Source organism: Apium graveolens, chromosome 6 (assembly GCF_009905375.1).
Source record: "Apium graveolens cultivar Ventura chromosome 6, ASM990537v1, whole genome shotgun sequence".
Classification (NCBI taxonomy): Eukaryota; Viridiplantae; Streptophyta; class Magnoliopsida; order Apiales; family Apiaceae; genus Apium; species Apium graveolens.
Window position 1 is genome coordinate 12,377,062 of NC_133652.1, and position 13,823 is coordinate 12,390,884.

At 33.5% G+C, this 13,823-nt stretch overlaps 1 protein-coding gene and 1 non-coding gene across 2 annotated transcripts; one reads left to right on the forward strand and one right to left on the reverse strand.

Moving 5' to 3' along the window:
• Positions 1-4,826: 4,826 nt before the first annotated feature.
• Positions 4,827-10,720, forward strand: LOC141664062 (uncharacterized). The gene is made up of 4 exons (XM_074469917.1): positions 4,827-5,259; positions 6,583-6,818; positions 6,966-7,809; positions 8,338-10,720. The coding sequence occupies exons 2-4, from the start codon at positions 6,585-6,587 to the stop codon at positions 10,473-10,475; spliced, it is 3,216 nt and encodes a 1,071-aa protein (XP_074326018.1). The 5' UTR covers positions 4,827-5,259; positions 6,583-6,584; the 3' UTR covers positions 10,476-10,720.
• A 2,962-nt stretch (positions 10,721-13,682) lies between these two features.
• On the reverse strand, positions 13,683-13,762 carry TRNAL-UAG (transfer RNA leucine (anticodon UAG)). Its single transcript has one exon. It is a non-coding gene; the product is annotated as a tRNA-Leu (tRNA).
• Positions 13,763-13,823: the final 61 nt, after the last annotated feature.

Genomic DNA, 13,823 nt, shown 5'->3' on the forward strand with positions numbered 1-13,823 from the left:
TTCCTAGTACAAACTAGATGATTTTCTCTCTGGATTTTTCTAAACAGCTCTAGAAAATTCACATCTAATTACTAGCTGCTACTTGGTTTATATATCACCAAGTTTACAAGTGAAGACAAAACTGTAAAATATAATTAAAAAGGCTCTTCACATGTTTCTTCTTCATTTCTCTATCCAATGCAATTTAGGCTTAACTGTTAATCTTTGAATACTTCCTTGTTTGCACCATAATGGAAATACTGCATTTTCTTGATTCTTCCTAGAGGCTTCCACATTCCAGTTTGTCTCTGTCAACCCATGTGCCTCTGTCAACTTATGAATTGTCACTATCAACTGCTAATGAACTAAGCATCCGTTGAAGTTTTCATCCGTTGATGCCTTATCCGTTGAGACTTTATCCGTTGAAGCTTTATCCATTGATGCATTAGCAGTTAAAGTCTTTATCCGTTGAAGCACTTATCCGTTGATGGATATTATCCGTTGAAACTTTAGAGACATCCGTTGAAGCTTTGTTTCTTATCCGTTGAAGGTCTTCAATATCAGTTGATACTTCTTCACTTATACAAAATTACAAGGCATGAAATATTTACAATTAGCCCTCCTATTTGCATATCCACTAGTAGTCAACATGACTCATAATTTCCTACAACATCTAAGAATTACAACTTGAATCCAGAGAATGAAATGTGCTACAATACTAAACTTATTGCTCAGTAAAGTTACTCCTTCAACGGATAACCAAGATGATCTTATCCGTTGAGGCTACAAACACTAGATTTCTACTTAAGTGTTTTGTTTAACTTATCATCAAACTAATACACATATTCCTAACAGCTAAAGAACGAAGTTAAGGACTTTTGAAATGGTAAAATTTTCTTCTTTAAGATTACCCTCATTCACCCGTCGAGGAGGCAGCAAAGGTGAGGAAATGAGTTACACAATTTTTTTTATTTTGTAAATATTTTGTTCTCATGGGTGTTCTTCTTGATTGATACATGTTAACTAATTTAGGGCTTTAGTTGATCTTGATTCACCGAGATTTATACCCTCAATTTTGATGAATGTGGAGTTGAACTGATGGAGGGTTTTCTTAAGAAAAGACCCCTCCTTTTAGCGCCCAATGATAATGATCATTTTTACACTATACAAAATTACCTTCTTTCGTTGATGTTTTGACGAAGCTGTTGGTAGGGAATCTGTAAAACAATGCCCGATCGGGGCCGTCAAGCATCTCCAGCGTGAGATTAAAAGACTGGTGGTGGAGAATAATAAAAAACAATAATTGGAAAATAAAATGCTTGATGCCTGAGAGTTATTATGTTAGAGTGATATGACTGCTAACGTGGTGAGAGTATATGTGAGAATCAGACTGTGTGAGAATTGGAGTGCCATTACATTTGTGTAACTTACATTGGTATTTATAATGTTTGGTGCTACCTTCCGTTAGGGTTGCTCCTCTTCTTGGTGATAGTCATGACATGATGACATTTCTCTTTTTATGACTTGCTATGATATTAACTACTTCTGTGGAAACTTCTTTTTGTCCGTGAATAATCACAGGATGAAATGACCTTAGTTCAAGAAATAAGAGTCTGTTGGCAGGAGGGTAACATCCTTGACCCGAGAGATGTTATGGGGGAGGAGGAGGGTATCATTGGTCGGGGAGGTAAAGCATTATCTTACTTCATATTTATTAGTCAACTCTGTAGACACGATAGATTTGCCACGTGATGACTTCTGGCATTTTTTGACATGGAAGATAAAATGGTGAACTCAAGGCGTGTATTATCAAATCCCAATTCTAATACTCCTGTATGCATAAAGTAAAACGAATCAAATTGGAACAAGCGTTCCAAATAAAATTTATGCATTACTAAACTGTTTATTTGTAATATCTAGATATATTCTTGATACTTAATTTAGTTAATGAGTTGTTTTTAACTCTCCTGTTTCTTATATAAAAACATAATAAATTTATATATATTATTTATTTGATTGTAATTATAACCTTTTTTTTCTATTTTTCTTGTTTGAATCCCAACCAAAATATAAATATAGAAGTAATTTTCAAATATAATAGCATTATTTTCTTATGAAGATTCAAACTTCGGCTAAAAACTATTTATACTAAATTTCACATACTAAGATATCGACTGAATTTTCAAAATTAATAAAATATCCGGGAGTGCACTTGAAGGGTCCTCTAATTTTTGTTCGTACTTGTGCCAATTTTGAGACTTGGCATTGTCTTCTCCTCATTCCTGGTTTCAACCTTCTCACTGTCAGCTACAAGTGCAACTGATCCTCCTTTTCCCTTTAATTAATGTGAAATTTGAAACGCTTGTAAATGCGGCCGGATCAAATGGTAATGTGATTGTGTAACCGGTAACCCCTGAACTAAACCCTCAAGGGCCCTCTTTTGTCTATATTTTCTAATATCAACGGAAAGAATAGTAAGTTTATTGAATAAGCAAATTATTATTATTACAATAGTGCTCCCTTTGTTCTATTTTAATAATCGCTTGACTTTTCTGTACTTATTTTTAGTTGCTTTGACCGCATAGTTAAAATAATAATTTTTTAAATTTTTTTTTACTGAATTAAAATATATAACTTAAACTTTTATTTATAAAAAGAAAATTTTAAAAATAATAATTTTTACTATGCGTTGAGATGTGTGCAGAAAAGTTAAGAAACAAATAAAAAGAAAAAGAGGGAGAATGGGTCACAACAATGTACAATTTTGAGATTTGACAACCACGTATTACATGACTCACAAGTTCGGTGTGAGGTAAGGTAAGTGAATTTTGAGATAAATATCTCCTCCTTTTCCCCTTGTAAAAAATAAACATTTGTGAGGTGTTTCATATCATTAAATTTCTTATTATCTCGTAAAATTATTACTAGCCAGGTTATTTGATTGAAACTGGGTGAGGATTCTAAATTCATATCCATATAAAAGTTGGACGGTGTTTAAATTATCTTACGTTTTACAAGTCAATAATCAATGCTTTTGTATCATGTCAAAAAAATCGTATACTATTCAATAAAGGGACATAACAAATGTGGTGTACTATACTATGATCATCTGCACTGTAGGTAACCACAATGCGTGTCTTAGATTCTCTTTATTCAACTCACAAACTCAGATTTTTATAATATTACTCTTTCGTCTCATTCAACTCAATTCTATATATTTTTTTCAATAATTAACATGTATTTTTAAGTAAAATTAAATATATTTTTATATTCTTTTTTAAATTAAGTTTTAAACATCAATTATTTTTTTACAAAAAATAAAAGTTATATACAGAACAATATTAAAAAAAACGTTAAAATTCGTGTCAAGTCGTTCGTCCCATATTATATTTCCTGTTTTGACTTTTTACATTATTTATGGTAAACAATTGACTATTAATTTAAGTCTAATCTATAAAATCAAATATAGTCTTGTTTGATTCGTATTTACGAGTATTTTAATTTTCAATAAAATTTTTATTTTTAATACTAATACAAAATTAAAGATATTAACAATTAAAAGTGTGCATCGACTAATGTGTCCAACACAAATATGAAACATTTTTAGGGACATAAGGAGTAGTTATTAATGTACGTACTAGTTATAAAGTAATACTTCCCGAGTCCCTTCCAATTGTTTACATTTTTGAGAAAGTGTCCGGCACGCATTTAAAGTTGCATAAAAAGTATAGTTATGTAACTTATTTTTACAATTTTCTTTTACTGAATAAAAACTTTTAATTTTTATTCAGAAAAATAAAATTGTAAAAAAAAGTTACATAACTATATTTTATATGCACCTTAAAATACGTGTCGGACACTTATAAAAAATGTAAACAAGGGAGGGAGGGGTAACATAAATACGGGACAGCTGTAAGATTTGATGTAATTTACAAGCTAGAACCCTCAACTCTAAATTACAGTATATAGGTCACTAATAATATTCATTGATTTTTGTATTGCTGTTCTAAATGCCTTTCACATCGTCTTGTCTCTCCATTACAGTAGTGGTAATAGTACCGAGTACGTAACTATTTTTAATATTCCTGTTTGTCGGAAATTCAAGTATTTCCTTTTCCTTAAATTAACATAAACATATAATTTGTAATTATATTTAGACACATTTACGACAATTTATGTTTATAATAAAAGAACTTCAATTGTTTTTAAATTTGGGAGTAAATTTTTTGTGTTTAATTTGATTTTGTTTGGGTTGGTTGTAACTTGTAAAATCATGCTTTGTTAGTTTGTTATTCGCTGTAAATTGTATTTTTGTAAATTTTATTACCATCTTTCTTTAATTAAAAAGTAAGCTAAATGTAACTCAATTCACACTCGTTGAGTGTAAGGCAAGTTTCTAAATTTTTAGAGGGAAAGAAAAATAAAGCAAATTTATTGGTACATAAATGTTAGATTCTCAAAGTATATAAAATATTTATTTAATGATTTTTCTGATAAATGAGGATGTACATATATATATATACATTCATAAATTAATATATAATGATTGTCACATCAGTGTCAATCGAGTAAGATTTTAAGAACCAATTCCGAATACTTAACTTAAGTGTTACGGGTAACATTTTATCATAAAGTGTGAGTGTAATTTCTAAGATCCATATTTTTTCATTAAAGCATTTTAATCTATAATTTATATTTTAAATTCAAAGTAATGCTTAATACCTTTTTAATTAATTATTGAAAAACAAAAAGTATGAAAAAGGATAAAAAAAAAGCCAAAAGAAAGAGTACTAGAAGGAGGAAGATATGAGAAATGAGAGAATAGAAAGAGACCAAATGTTGACAAATATTGTGTCACTGTTTTAACACAAAGAGAACCCTCTCTCTCTCTCTCTCCCTCTCTCTCTCTCTCTCGCGTTTGTGTGGAGATTTCTTATCTGGGATCTCGCTTTCTCTCTCTCCAAAAAACTAAATTTATATAAAATCTACACATTTACTTCTTCCTCTGTATCTATAACTTCCATTTACCTCTCTTTCATCACACACACTGCCCCCCCTCCAGCTGATCGATATCTACTTATTTTCATCACGATCTAAGCCTCATCAATGGTGTTTTAATTCACCCACTTTATTCTTTCTTTTTTTAATTATTCTTTTTAATTATTTATTCCTCAATTATTACTTCACTTTTTTAGTTTAATTTGATTTTTGGAAACTGTTTAATTATTCAAGTTATGTAGATGGTTGTTGAAGAAGGCTGTTTTGTGATGTGGGTTTGAGGTAAAATTATATTTTATTTTGTGTGTGATTAGATTTTATTTTTTTATTGATTTTATAGGGGATAATTAGTTTTTATTATCTTGAAATAATTGGGTTTGTTTTGCTTATGTTTATTGTCTAGTAGCTCGTAGTTATTTATCTGCTTGTGAAATGTTGGCTTGATAGTTGATCAGTTTGTATTTGTTGGTGTACTTATTGAATTGAATTCGTATTTTTCGACAATTGTAGATTTGTAGATGATTTTTTATATAAATTGGGTATGACTTTTGATGCTGTTGATATTGGACTTGAGTTTCAGTGTGTCTATAAACTCATTTTAATGAGATTGGAAGGATCTATTGTTCCGCATTTGCGGAAATTGAATTATATTTAGTAGGCAATTGATTAGATGCTAGTTTGCTAAAAGAGGCTTTAAATTGAAACGCATGCCATCAAATTGCAATTGCTGAATTGCACATTTGTTGTACATAAGATGAAATGTGTCAGACTGATTACGGACCTGGGTTTTAGTTGGATACACTTTAACTTCTGTTAAATGGTGAAGTTTCATAATCTCTATTGATAAGGTTTAGATGTCCATGTTCAGACGTGTGAGACAGAACTGTTGTTGCTATGTAAGCCTTCTGCATGTGTTAGTAAGTTGGTATAGTCATCTAGTCTCGGTATCTGAGGTCTGGATGAATGAATTGTTTGTATAGGTCGAAGTTACAGTTCTTACAAAAGTCCATATTTGTTTAGCAAGTTATTAACTTAGCAACTACGCTGCTACCAGCTTTGATCACTATATATTGTCAGGATGATATAATATATTTCCAGTTGTGAATGCTATAATTTGGATTTTCCCTTGACAGAAAATGTCATTGATTATATTGAAATTTTGAGAACAAGTATATGAAGTTATAAAACATATCAAATGTGGAGTTCAAAGTTGTAATCATAAAGTAATTGATGTTATTTGCATCTGGAACTGCTAAGTGCTGTGGTTGCTCAGCAAAACACTTTATATATTCAGAGAAAGTGAATACCTTGGTCTTGTAGAAGCTTGAAATATAGCCTAAAGTGATATTTTGCCCATTTAGGATGTTAAGAAACTTAGGTAGCTTCCTGGACACAAATTAAACTGTTAGGACGTGGGCCCAATGAAATTTATGCCGCACCCTACTTATACTAGAGAAAATTTTATATTTTACATGTGCTTTAGAACTGATGTCAGGGTCTTATAAGTTATCAATTGACACTTTTAGTGTGCTTCTATAGGGTTGGGATGATTGGTAAAATTACATGTTATGAGTTCAGGTTTGAATTTGTCCATTTTGTTAGCAGGAATGGGAACCAAAGTGCACTGTAAAAGCAACACGCCGGGATATTACTCCATGACAGATATGAATGAGGATTCAACTAGTAGCAGTTGGTCTCCATATTATGGAGATAAGAACTTGCTGAATGGGCAGTACTATAATGGCATGTTGCAGAAGACGGTAAGAGAAGAATATACAGGATATGAGAAAGATGTATTAAGACAGAAGATGATTGAGCATGACACGATATTCAAAAATCAGGTATATACTTTGCCATATATCTGCTGTCTTCCCTGTTTCTTACTAATTGTTGCGGCATGTGATGGGCTACGTTGCAGCTCTTCTATGTGTATCATTTGTCTACATTTTCATTTATGCTAGTTGATTATATGGTATCCTGTCATCCAGGTATATGAACTTCACCGCCTTTATAAGGTGCAAAGGGAAATGATGGAAGAAGCCAAAAGGAAGGAACTATATAAGCAGCAGAGATCAATTGAGACATCATCATCATCAAGCTTCTTACCATCTCAAATTCCATCCGACGAAGTTAGGAAATGGCAAATGCCGAGCTTTCCTTTAGCCAACTCTGGATGCGTCAGACCCTCCATAATGGGATCTGAAGTCATTGATTCACCTTCGAGCTGGATGAAAGGACATAACAATCAAACTGATGTAGTCTCATACCAGAACAGATGTGATATGAAAGAATCTGCCTTCTTAGACTCTAGACCCTCAAAGGTTAGGAAAACGTTGTTTGATCTTCAAATCCCAGCTGATGAATGCATTGTTATAGAAGAAGAAGAAGAAGAAGAAGAAGAAGAAGAAGAAGAAGAACCGTTCCGTGACACTAAGATGTCTGACACTTTAGCTTATCCACCAAAAGGAAACCATAGACTTGCACCGGAAAGTAGTATAGATAAGTATTTTGGTGGTGGGAAGACCAATGGCATTAGAGATACTTCATCTGGTTCACGTATGAAGATTCCTCATCTCTTGGCTGATCTTAATGAGCCAATTCAGGTCGAGGAAAGCAATTCTCCCAAATTTGTTGAATTTTCTGATCGTTCTGTGTGCCATGAAGAGACAAGAGGCTTGGATAAATCTACTAAACCAAACTCACAATTTGTAGATCTATCCCGAGATTTTTTCCAGTACTCTCAGTGCGGAAGTAGTAATGGGAATGTTAGCAATATATCGGAAACAGATAAAGGCGCGGGGAGAGGCTGGTTATCCTATATGTATGAAGGAGGTAAATCTTTTTCCCTCTTCCTTACTTTTCCTTCAAACACTTACTTTTTCTTTGAATGACCTGTATGGCCGTATCTATTGGTTTATTATCTGCAAATGTTGCATCCGACTCTCCATCCCTTCAAGAATAAAAAAACTTAAAGAGATGTATGGAGCAAGTTAGAACCTCCGGGCAAGTTTTCAAAAAAGAATCTACTGTCTTTGTAGTTGTATCAATTTTATATGTAACCTTAAACTTATATGATATGCCGGCTTCTTGTTTGCCAAAATTGTAAGAAAAAATGCACTTACATAAGATATAAAAAGTGAATTAAACTTCTCTAATTGACCAATACTAAAAAGGAGAATGAAATCCTTGCAAACAACAAAGATGCCTCATCAATTTACATGCTCTTAATCAATTTAAGAAAGTAGCAAGTCTCTCTATTAGGAAAGAGTCTACAATAGTTAGTTGCAGCCGCATTATCTAGATGCAATCTTCTCTTCATGTTTAGTTGCTTATTGCCTTATCTGAATATAACGTATACAGGGAACTGTGAAATTGATGCAAATTGTATTCCTAAATTTCACCAATCAGAGAAGTTGCCTTCAACTTCCCAGCAAACGTTATTTATGGCTAGCAAGACTAAACAACTTCAAGGAATTCTTCCACCTGATTCCAGGAAGGACGGACCGTGGACCGAGAGAAATCGTGGTAATGAGTTTTCTAGCAGAAGTCATGGCTATTCTAACTACAACCAACCAGAGTCAGTTGTTACTTCCCATATATCAAATCCATACCCGTGGTATAATTCCTCAGATGCAACCAATTCTTGGTCTCATTCTGTCACATCTTGGGGAAAATCTTATCCTAGTTTGACGCAGAAATTAACATCATTGCACCCGAGGCCATCTGTCATACTATCTGAAACCTTGAGTAGGGAACTAAATGTTAACCCTAGCTTGAATGCTGTATCAGGAAGCAGAGTTCCTATTCAGAATGGATTTTGCCCAGGCTCCCCATTGGCTTCCAAGGATCTGTCAGCAACATTATCCTCACGTGGTTGTAATAATAATAATCTGAAACGTAATGAGATTGATATTGCAGCATCAAATCACTTAACAAGCCATGTTTTTAAAAATGCCTTGGGATCAGATGTGATGGATTCGAAGTCTGGGAAGGGTTTGGACTTGAATGCGGTCCTTCCATGTGATTCTTTCAACGAGGAACCTCCACCTCGAGATGTTGAAGTATTAGATGGAAAAAGGAAATGTGAAGACCATTTTACAGCTTTGTCGTGGATGAGAGAGAAGCCAGTATATAATAAAGTATCCACCATAACAAGGAAAGATTTAGAATCGGGTTTGCTGCAGCCTTCTTGTAATCCTTTGCTTATTGGGGAAACTGTAAAAGAACCTAATCCTCAATCTACTCGGAATGTCTCAGCTGCCTCGAGTAGTTGTGATGTTGGGGTGAAGAGGGAGTCTAAATTTATAAGCAATGGGAAATTACTTGGATTTCCCATATTTGGAAAAATGGGCATCTCAAAAAATGACTCTTCATCTACATCTGCATCTATTCAAAGTTATCTCCCCGATGTTGTAAACCCAACAAATGAACGAAAACATAGAGGGTTTGATATGAATGTAGCTTTTGATTCAACGGATGCTGAGTTTGATAAACCTATTGCTGAAGAAGCTATTATAGCAGAGAAGGGAAAGGATACTAAATGCAACTTTAGGAACATTGATTTGAATTTTTGTGTTAGTGAGGATGAAGATATATTAGACTCTTCTGTTGCAAGCACCAGTGGGAAGGTGAAGGTTGCATTCGAAATAGATCTGGAAGTGCCTGCTGTTCCAGAGACTGTGGAGGCTCTTTCACCTACAAAAGAACAAAAACAACATGAGGGTTCCTTGCAGTCGCCACCTGAGGTTACTGAGAAGCAACCAGATGAAGTAGTTAGAAGTGCAGCGGAAGCAATAGTTGCCCTCTCATACAGTCAGGATCCTAGTAAGGAATGTACTCAATTGGATCCTTCCGAATTGCCAGATCCCCTCAAATGGTTTGCAGATGTAATTTCTTCTTCAGCAGAAGAAGTTGAGACGAGGCTTAACAAAGATTTTAATGGCAAAAATGGTAGAAAAATTGATACACCTAGGGAGTTGGATGAATATGAGGCCATGACATTGCAACTGACAGAGACTCTGGAAGCAGACTACATGCCTGACCCTTTTGTACCTGAAATCCTCAACTTGGAAGATGTAGGCGCCGCTTCATTACCAGGTCGACCCCGAAGAGGCCCTGCAAGGAGAGGAAGGATGAGAAAGGACTTTCAGAGGGATATCCTTCCGGGCCTTGTTTCTTTGTCAAGGCATGAGGTCACAGAAGATCTTCAGACATTTGGAGGACTGATGAGAGCTACTGGCCATCAGTGGAATGGAGGAATGACAAGAAGGAACGGTACCAGAAGTGGTGCTGCTAGAGGAAGGAGAAGATGTGTGGTTGAGCCTTCCCCTGCCGTAGTAGTGGCTCCAGTATGCAATCCAACAATGCAGAACTTTAATAGTATTCAGTTGGGTGTAGAGGACAGAAGCTTAGCTGGGTGGGGAAAAACAACTAGACGCGCCCGTGGACAAAGAAGCGCTGCAGGTAATAATCTTGCTGTTGCAATCACACAAATTTGAGTTTAGGTCCTAATAAATTTATGACGATAATCATTATAGAGGAATTTTAGTTTTATAGGCTGCTGATTTTGGTATGATTTTTCAGAGTGATTGTATTTGGCTTTGCCATTTGTAAATGTCTTTGCACTCATAATTTGGGTGTCCCCAATAGAGTACATTGTTTGTCCTTCAATGTATGATTTGTATAATCTTGTATATGGAAGTATGAAACTGACGTTCTATCGGTTGTCAGTTTTTTGTGGGTATCTGAAATCGATCGCCTAAGACCAGACTATCGTGTTTAGTAATTATACAGCCATTATCAGTTTTATTGTTTTGGTTTACCAGTGATTGAACTTGTGTCTTTGGCACACACAAGTTCTCAATCACAGAACTTTTACCTCCACCATTAACACAGCATAAGCACAGGCTCTTACAAATTGCAGGCTGCTGATATAGAAACATGCGAAGATCTCAAAACTCTAGCATTATATAGAAACCATAGAGAAGAGTCTTCCATTTTTGGAGACAAATGTGAAGAGCAGCAAGGCAGAGAGAGCGGTGATGTATGCAAAGACACATAAGCAGATGTTGTAATACTCTCTGATTTTAACAAAAGCAGGCTACAGTAGAAACAGGCTTAAGCTAGAACATAAATGAATCCCACCAATTATGTACATCTTTACAAGAAAAGGGAGCGAAAGCAAAAGCTAGCTACGTATGAGGCTGAAGATTTGTACAAATATGTAAAGGGGTCGTTTTATAGACCCAACCAAATTGTTGGGGGTCAAAAGCATGTAGTGTACCCATCAGTCTATCCGCCTCACTATCACCAGTTGCCATGATTTGGAAACTTTGATAAGATTGTCGTCCCAACTTGTTGTTTTTTTTATTAAGGTGGGGGTGTTGAAGTCAAAACTCAAAACTCAAAAGTACTATTTTATTCTTTGGTCACATAAAAATATATCCTAATTTCTATACGCATACTGCGTGTTTGTTTTTTAGATAAAGTGGTCACACGGTAATACTTATCTGTTAGATTGTTAACATTTTTCGAATTATGCGAGGACGAATTTTAATAGTGTTAATAATTCAGTATGGCAAAGGAATAATATTTTATCCGTCCATTCTTTTTATATTTTATATTTTCACTTTTTGTCTATGGATTGCTACTTGCTTGTATAATTTATTTACCGAAAATTTCGTGAATAAATTTAATACATAAATTTAATATGAATATAGGGATCACGTCATTTCCTATGTTTTCAAATGAATGAGATATAATTTGGTTCAACGGTTATCCCCTAATTTTGGTTATTAAAAAAATTATATATAAATAATGTTATATATCCGTTAAACTACTGAATTATTAAACTACTACACACATAATCTACTTATTCTGCTAAACTACAATCACAACTTATCATATTATTAAAAAAAATAGTATAATATATCCGCTAAACTACTAAATTGTTAAACTATCATATATAGTATACTTATCTTACTAAACTACGACCACAAGTTATTATATTATTTTTATTATAAATTTATAATTATTATATATTTATATAAATATTTTAAAATTATAATATAACGGAATAACTAAAATTTTTAAATATTAACGGAAACCCGCGCATCGTACAAGATTTAAGGTAGTACCCATAATTTGTCAACCATTACATTATATGAACGAGGACCTTCTAAAATTATAAAATATACAATTTCTAGCGTACACATGATTCTAGACTTTCATTATCGTTTCCGTTGGCTGTGAGGTTTCTATGTGATGGATCGTCATGTTTCAAAGAACTTGGGTGGAATATGGAGTTGGAGTCAAAGTTCAGCTTTCTCAATACAACTCAGTCTGCGATCACATAAAAATGTATCTTAATCTCCTTACGTCACAATAGGTGTTTATTTTTAAGATAAAGTTATAATGTAACATTGAATTGTTAATATTATTCAAATTATGTGAGGAATAGTTTCAATAATGTTATCACTAACAATTCTATATGACAAAGAAATAATATTTATCTCTCCATTTTTTCCGACCTTCACTTGTATTTTATATTTTTACTCTTTACGTATTTTAATATGGGTCCGAATCATTACTACTTGCTAGTATAATATATTTAAATTTAACATGAATATAAGCATTCACATCATTTCTTATGTGTTCAAATTTTTTCTATTAAAATATTTGTAAAATTTTTTACCATATACATGATTTGTCAACCATCATGATATATGAACGAGCTCTTTCTAAAATTGTGATATACACAAGTTTTAGCGTACACATGATTATGAACTTTCATTATCATTTCTCTTGGCTGTGAGGTTTCTCTGTGATGAATCGTTGTTTTTCAAAGAACTTGGGTGAAGTTTGGAGTTGACTCAAAGTTCAGCTTTATCAATACAACTCGGTCTCTAATCACATAAAAATGTATCCTAATCTCCGTACGTCACAACACGTGTTTGTTTGTAAGATAAAGCGGTAACGTGCCAGCTGTATCAATTAGATTGTTAATATTTTTCAAATTATACGAGAGAATAATGTTATCGCTAACAATTCAATATGACGAAAGAATAATATTTATCCGTACATTTTTCCCGACCTTCACTTGTATTTTATATTTTTACTTTTTACGTATATTAATATGGGTCCGAATCATTACTACTTACTAGTATAATATATATAAATTTAACATGAATACAGGGGATTAACGACATTTTTTATATGTTCAAATTTTTCTATTAAGATATTCGTGAAATTTTTTAGCTTACACATGATTTGTCAATCATCATATAATATAAACGAGTTCCTTCTAAAATTGTGATGTACACAATTTTTAGCGTACACAATTTTTATGGACCGTCATTATCATTCCCCGTGGATGTGAGGTTTCTATGTGATGGATCATCGTTTTTCAAAGAACTTGGGTGAATTTGAAGTTGACTCAAAGTTCAGATTTCACAAAAAAACTCAAGTGATCAATATCAAAATATGTTCATTGCTCGTATCAATTTCTCTGAAAGATCTTTCTATGTTTATGGATGTCAGGGAATTGTACAAAATTGTAGACGTACAGGGCAATATACCTGCCTTTCTAGATTTCAATACTCCGATTTGAATATATGGTTTGATTAACAAAACTAAACAACCCCCAATTATATAACCAGAAAAAAGGGGCTGTTAGAAATTTACGAAAAAAAAAAAGGAAAAAGGATTGACGGCTGTGGGATTTGAACCCACGCCCTTTCGGACCAGAGCCTAAATCTGGCGCCTTAGACCACTCGGCCAAACCGTCTTGTATGTTTAATATTACAGATTACGTTATAAGTTATCAACTTAGAATCCATAACTTCCTT